General features: G+C 43.8%; 1 protein-coding gene across 2 annotated transcripts in view; it reads left to right on the top strand.

Moving 5' to 3' along the window:
• LOC109909867 (dipeptidyl aminopeptidase-like protein 6) overlaps positions 1 to 7748 on the top strand; it is a 155250-nt gene that overhangs the window by 101914 nt on the left and 45588 nt on the right. For both annotated transcript variants that reach the window (XM_031796710.1, XM_031796711.1), the window contains exons 4-7: positions 2923 to 3017; positions 3444 to 3518; positions 4845 to 4897; positions 5377 to 5458. In XM_031796710.1, coding sequence (XP_031652570.1) covers positions 2923 to 3017; positions 3444 to 3518; positions 4845 to 4897; positions 5377 to 5458 — 305 coding nt within the window. The remainder of the gene's footprint in view (positions 1 to 2922; positions 3018 to 3443; positions 3519 to 4844; positions 4898 to 5376; positions 5459 to 7748) is intronic.

Raw genomic sequence — 7748 nt, 5'->3', positions numbered from 1 at the left:
AAGAGATTACTTATCACCCCAGTACATTCCTCTATAGCCCCAGTACATTCTTTATAACCTCAGCACTTTACTCTATAGCCCCAGTACATTCCTCTATAGCCCCAGTACATTCTCTATAGCCCCAGTACATTCTTTATAACCTCAGCACTTTACTCTATAGCCCCAGTACATTCCTCTATAGCCCCAGTACATTCTCTATAGCCCCAGTACATTCTCTATAGCCCTAGTACATTCTCTATAGCCCCAGTACATACTCTATAGCCCCAGTACATTCCTATATTGCCCCAGTACATTCTCTATAGCCCCAGTACATTCTCTATAGCCCCAGTACATTCTCTATAGCCCAGTACATTCTATATAGCCCCAGTACATTCTCTATAGCCCCAGTACATTCCTCTATAGCCCCAGTACATTCTCTATAGCAACAGTACATTCCTCTATAGCCCCAGTACATTCCTCTATAGCCCCAGTACATTCCTATATTGCCCCAGTACATTCTCTATAGCCCCAGTACATTCTCTATAGCCCCAGTACATTCTCTATAGCAACAGTACATTCCTCTATAGCCCCAGTACATTCCTCTATAACAGGGTTTCACAAAGTCGGTCCACCCCACCCCCGGTGCACTTTTTTATGTTTTTACCATAGCACTACACAGCTGATTTAAATGACTAACTCGTCATCAAGCTTTGAATATTTAAATCAGCTGTGTAGTGCTAGGGTAAAAAAACAAAACGTGCACCCAGGAGGGCCCCGGGTCTGACTTTGGGAAACCCTGCTCTACTCTATAGCCCCAGTACGTTCTCTATAACCCAAGTACATTCCTCTATAGCCCCAACACATTCCCCTATAGCCCCATCACATTCCTCTATAGCCCCAACACATTCCTCTATAGCCCCAGCACATTCCTCTATAGCCCCAGCACATTCCTCTATAGCCCCAGCACATTCCTCTATAGCCCCAGCACATTCCTCTATAGCCCCAGCACATTCCTCTATAGCCCCAGCACATTCCTCTATAGCCCCAACACATTCCTCTATAGCCCCAACACATTCCTCTATAGCCCCAACACATTCCCCTATAGCCCCAACACATTCCTCTATAGCCCCAACACATTCCCCTATAGCCCCAACACATTCCTCTATAGCCCCAACACATTCCCCTATAGCCCCAGCACATTCCTCTATAGCCCCAGCACATTCCTCTATAGCCCCAGCACATTCCTCTATAGCCCCAGCACATTCCCCTATAGCCCTAACACATTCCCCTATAGCCCCAACACATTCCCCTATAGCCCCAACACATTCCTCTATAGCCCCAACACATTCCCCTATAGCCCCAGCACATTCCTCTATAGCCCCAGCACATTCCTCTATAGCCCCAACACATTCCTCTATAGCCCCAACACATTCCTCTATAGCCCCAACACATTCCCCTATAGCCCCAGCACATTCCTCTATAGCCCCAGCACATTCCTCTATAGCCCCAGTGCATTCCTCTATAGCCCCAGCGCATTCCTCTATAGCCCCAGCACATTCCTCTATAGCCCCAACACATTCCCCTATAGCCCCAACACATTCCTCTATAGCCCCAGCACATTCCTCTATAGCCCCAGCACATTCCTCTATAGCCCCAACACATTCCTCTATAGCCCCAGCGCATTCCTCTATAGCCCCAGCACATTCCTCTATAGCCCCAACACATTCCCCTATAGCCCCAACACATTCCCCTATAGCCCCAACGCATTCCTCTATAGCCCCAGTGCATTCCTCTATAGCCCCAACACATTCCTCTATAGCCCCAGCACATTCCTCTATAGCCCCAGCACATTCCTCTATAGCCCTAGTGCATTCCTCTATAGCCCCAACACATTCCTCTATAGCCCCAGCACATTCCTCTATAGCCCCAGCACATTCCTCTATAGCCCCAGTGCATTCCTCTATAGCCCCAACACATTCCTCTATAGCCCCAGCACATTCCTCTATAGCCCCAGTGCATTCCTCTATAGCCCCAGTGCATTCCTCTATAGCCCCAGTGCATTCCTCTATAGCCCCAGCACATTCCTCTATAGCCCCAGTGCATTCCTCTATAGCCCCAGTGCATTCCTCTATAGCCCCAGTGCATTCCTCCCACTGTAAATTTCACATTTAACACAACTGTAGAGAATCCCACTTCTGACACTAATGTAGAGAATCCCACTTCTGACACAAATGTAGACAATCCCACTTCTGACACAAATGTAGACAATCCCACTTCTGACACTAATGTAGAGAATCCCACTTCTGACAGAAATGTAGAGAATCTCACTTCTGACAGAAATGTAGAGAATCTCACTTCTGACACCAATGTAGGAAATCCCACTTCTGACACAAATGTAGACAATCCCACTTCTGACACAAATGTAGACAATCCCACTTCTGACACAAATGTAGACAATCCCACTTCTGACACCAATGTAGGGAATCCTACTTCTAACACCAATGTAGAGAATCATCTGACATCAATGTAGGGAATCCCACTTCTGACACCAATGTAGAGAATCCCACTTCTGACACCAATGTAGAGAATCCCACTTCTGACACCAATGTAGAGAATCCCACTTCTGACACCAATTTAGAGAATCCCACTTCTGACACCAATTTAGAGAATCCCACTTCTGACACCAATTTAGAGAATCCCACTTCTGACACCAATGTAGAGAGCTCAGGGACCAGCTGTCAGTGTATGGATCCAAGATACACTGCCAATGCACCAACTGGCCACTCTGCATCCAAACACTTTGCTCTCTGATATTAAGTGTCCAAATTACAGACGATTGCAAGGATATTGCACATAGGACTATTATCAGACATTATGAAAAGTTTGATAGCCTTTGAAGTAATATTTCTTGCTCTGTGTCTTTGCTCTATCTCTGTTCAACAGGTAATGAGCTACTGTATCGCACACATGAGGGGGATGTTGTCAGGCTCAACATGGAGACGTATGAGAGGACGGTACTGGTGCACAACAAAAAGTTTGTGAGTCTCTACAACTATCTCTTTTTTTCCGTAGTGTTATTTATTATTAGACATTTCCAGAATATCAAAGCACCCAAAGTGTACTGAAACAATCCATCTTTACCACATCATTTGATCAGGCTCGTTAACATTTTGGGTCAGTGTTGAAACGGCCAAGGTGACGACACACAACATTATGTCTCTCTGAAATCAGAAAGAGCCTCAAGAAGATGAATGCCTCTCCCGCCCATGCCCTGCACTGAGCAATCCGTCAAACGCAGTCATTCTAGGATTACCTTAATGAAAAACACTACGCATGGTTAAATGTAATCTTTTTGTATTATTTCTCGCTCTCTCGCTCTCTCGCTCTCTCTCTCTCTCTCTCTCTCTCACGCTCTCTCGCTCTCTCTCTCTCTCTCTCTCTCTCTCTCTCTCTGTGCTTTTCAGGAAATGTACAAAGCCAGCAAGTATGAAGTGTCTCCTGACATGAAGCATGTGCTGCTCGCCTACAACGTGGCACCGGTGAGCTCTTTCATTTGTTTGCGTGTTTTTGGAATTAGCGGAATGACAGGCAAATATGTCATCGGTCTTTGAAGGGAAATGTGGCGAGACGGTGGGGGAGAAAAAGTAATCATGGTGTCCGGGTAGAGGCATGTTGCACCCCACTGCCTCTCAGCCACCGTAGAGAGAAACCAGCTTAGTGGAACTGTACTCTTCAGAGAGTGGCCAAAACACAAACAAACCTCACAACACAGCCGGGACAGAGGGATGAGGAGGAAAATGGAGGGGTGCAGGGGATGGGGAAAACAAAGGGAGGGAATTGGGCAAGCAGGAGAGTAGAGAGTGAGAGAGTAGGAGGAAAGGGAATGAGATGGGAGGTTTTTCTACAGCGGTTACTGCATTATGTAATGGCTCAGGTAGATAACTACTGCAATGTGAGATCCATGACACAGTCTGAAAAATAATTAGTATGTCAGGGAATAGAAGCCCATTGAGACAACAGGGAGGCCTTGGTGGATGGAGTGTGTGTGCGTGTGTGTGTGTGTGTGTGTGTTAGACAGTGAATTTGTTATTTCATAATCGTCCTCCAGAGCCCTGGTAGATGACGGCTCCGTCCCCCAGCTGTCATTGCACAAGCGCACACACACACACACACACACACACACACACACACACACACACACACACACACATCATGCTGCTGCTTGCCCTTCACAGAGAATTTCTCTCTCTCTCTCTCTCTCTCTCTCTCTCGCTCTCTCTCTCTCCTCCCCCCCCAACTCTTTAAAAAAAAAATTTTATTTTTGCATTTTCCAATTAAGAACATTCAAAACAAAAGTGAAAAGATATTAGACAACGATAGGACAAAGTAACAGTAACAGACGAGCGTAACAAAAAAATTATTATAATTATAATTATATATACAAACATACAATAAGAAAAAAATATCACCTGGATGGATCACCTGCCGTAGGCTACATATTATACATTACGTGAGGATTATATAGCGATTCAATCAATGAGATGTGGGGGGAGATTCTCCATATAGTCAATAAAAGGTTGCCAAATTCTGTAAAATGTCTTTAACTTATTCCTCAAGCAGTAACTGATTTTCTCCAAAGGGATACAACTGTTAATTTCCGATAGCCACATTGCAACTGGCAGGGAGGAATCCAATTTCCATTTGAAGCGGTTCAGAATTTACTGAACGTGACTAATTACTAAGTAGAATACAATGTAATCTCCCATCATATGTACTTCCATTCTGATGGTAATTACTAAAACATGTTTTTAATGGCCAAGTGAATCAGTCTTCTTTATGACAGTCTCCAATCCTTCTTCTTCCAGGTGTACCAGCACTCGTTCACTGCCTTCTACATCATCTGCAGCCTGGAGACTCCGTAAGTGGCTGAAACCAACCAATTCTTCCCCTCCCCTCCTGTCTCCTGTCCGAAGCCTAGTCAGTCATGTCTCTGCACTGCCACCCCCTGGAGACAAGGAGAACTGCAAGCCAGGGGCCTTGATGACCTCATCCATCCTCACCTCCAGACAAAGACACAGGGCCTGTGACACCTCTAATTCTCTGCCCTACAGCTCACAGCACTTCTAAAGGAACAAAAAGTGTCTGTGGTATATAAAACACCTGTATTTCTAGCTGTTCTTCAACATTTTGGACTGGGATGTATAACACTGGTACCTCTGGGCAGGAGCAACAAAGTGTTTTTTTATGCTTTATTTTGTTGATGATCAACTAAGAGTATTTTTTTAAGAAGGTGCTCTGTCATTTACTGATGGGCAGTTCAATGTGTGTGTCGGTGTGTAGTATGGATGTGTGTGTGTGTATGTGTGTTCATATTGTGATCTCGCTTCTCTGCTGCAGGGAGACATGGAACCTGAACCCTCCAGAGGTACGGAACGCCCAACTGCAGTACGCAGGCTGGGGACCCAGGGGCCAGCAGCTGGTAAGAACTACAACTCCCAGCAGCACGCTCTGTCTCATCCGTACTCCATACCCCTATGTCACTGCTATTTGACAGAATCGTGTGTGTGTGTGTCCGTGTCTGGTTCTCAATGGATAGTACAATATGAATGGACTTTATCTCCACATTAGCTATTACTAAGTTACCAGAATCTTCAGTATTTTGGTAATTAACAGAAAATATATGGCAATCCATTGTAACATTGGTAATATATACTTGAATAACTTAAAAAATATCTATATCTATATTCCATTCTGTATTAATTTTCTATATCGGTGTCCATATTGTCAATGGGTTTCTTGTAGATAAACTATATGGTTCCAGAGAAAACAGCCTAATTAATAAAGAAAAAGCATCTAATCAACAAATGCATTATTTTCTATTCACTCTGCAAATCTTTAAACTATTGACTTTTTTCACAACTGACACCAGTTTTATTTACAACCGACATGTTAAATACATGTATAAAAGAAATATAAAGAATATTTAATTCAGAAACCCTCATATTAAACACTGGTATTCACTAAGTTGATGGTTTATATTTAAGACAATGTTTTATAGCTTTGTCATTCTGTTTTATTTGAAAGAGATCATATTTAATTATTATTTTATATATGATGTGTCAAGGCCACACAGAAGCCACACACCTGTGATAATCTGAAGTACCCAAAAGGGCCACTAGATGTCTTGAGATCCTTGAAAGATACCAAAATTCTGGTAGTTTATTGGTAAACTTAGAAAGTTTCCGGTAATATACCGTCCATTTGCAACCCTAGCTGTGACCTTTCCTATAGCTATTTATGTTAAACTATCACAAGCTACCAGGCAGTCTAGCCATAGAAAGAACATTAATAAACATTAGTCTACTAGTACTCAGAGCAGACTATCCTCTGGCACAATGCAATTAATTACCTGTAATCTCCCCAGTGGATTAATTGGCAAAGTCAATTGATTGATATCACACAGTCTCTCCTATCATTACTCATTAAACAGCCCTGATTCCAACAGTCACTTTGGTTTAAAGGAGCTTTTCTCCCAGCAACAGATTCTTGCCGTTTGGGCTATGATACTTGTTGTCAACGATAAGATGATTAGGTGGGAGAGGAAGGTGTCTGCCAATGTGAGTTCACATATACTTGCATGCATGCACACACACTCACACACATCCACACACACTAACATCAGTCCATCTGTTGTCACATATCTCAAGCCAGCTTATTCTTACACTGGCCTCTTGATCTGCTCTTTACACACACACACACACACACACACACGCACAGCTGTCTTTTCCCATGTTGAAAGCGGTGGAATTAGGTTAAATACACAGTGTCCTTTGATGCACCAGAGGGGAGGACGGGCAGCTGTGTCTGAGTCTGTGTCTGTGTGGATGAACACTGTTCATTTAACTCCAGCTTTAGCAGTAACTTTAATCATGTTTACATACTGCTTTACTAATTTCATACTAATTTATACTGTATTCTATTGTACTGTATTTTAGTCAATGCCACTCCGACATGGCTCATCCTAATATTTATATATTTCTTAATTCCATTCTTTTACTTTTAGATGTGTGTATATTGCTGTGAATTATAGATATTACTGCACTGTTGGAGCTAGGAATCTAGCTAGATGCCCTCAATCTCACACAAATCATCAAGGAACCCACCAGGTACAACCCTAAATCTGTAAACAAGGACATCCTCATAGACGTCATCCTGACCAACTGGCCCTCCAAATACACCTCCGCTGTCTTCAACCAGGATCTCAGCGACCACTGACTCATTGCCTGTATCCGCTACGGATCCGCAGTCAAACGACCACCCCTCATCACTGTCAAACGCTCCATAATCGACCTGGCCCGGGTATCCTGGAAGGACATTGACCTCATCCCGTCAGTTGAGGATGCCTGGTCATTCTTTAAAAGTAACTTCCTCACCATTTTAGATAAGCATGCTCCGTTCAAAAAATGCAGAACTAAGAACAGATATAGCCCTTGGTTCACTCCAGACCTGACTGCCCTCGACCAGCACAAAAACATCATGTGGCGGACTGCAATAGCATCGAATAGTCCCCGCGATATGCAACTGTTCAGGGAAGTCAGGAACCAATACACGCAGTCAGTCAAGAAAGCAAAGGCCAGCTTCTTCAGGCAGAAATTTGCATCCTGTAGCTCTAACTCCAAAAAGTTCTGGGACACTGTGAAGTCCATGGAGAACAAGAGCACCTCCTCCCAGCTACCCACTGCACTGAGGCTAGGTAACACGGTCACCAC

Source organism: Oncorhynchus kisutch, linkage group LG18, assembly GCF_002021735.2.
Source record: "Oncorhynchus kisutch isolate 150728-3 linkage group LG18, Okis_V2, whole genome shotgun sequence".
Lineage (NCBI taxonomy): Eukaryota > Metazoa > Chordata > Actinopteri > Salmoniformes > Salmonidae > Oncorhynchus > Oncorhynchus kisutch.
Note: the sequence above shows the minus strand (reverse complement) of the source record. Positions and strands in the feature narration are given on the sequence as shown.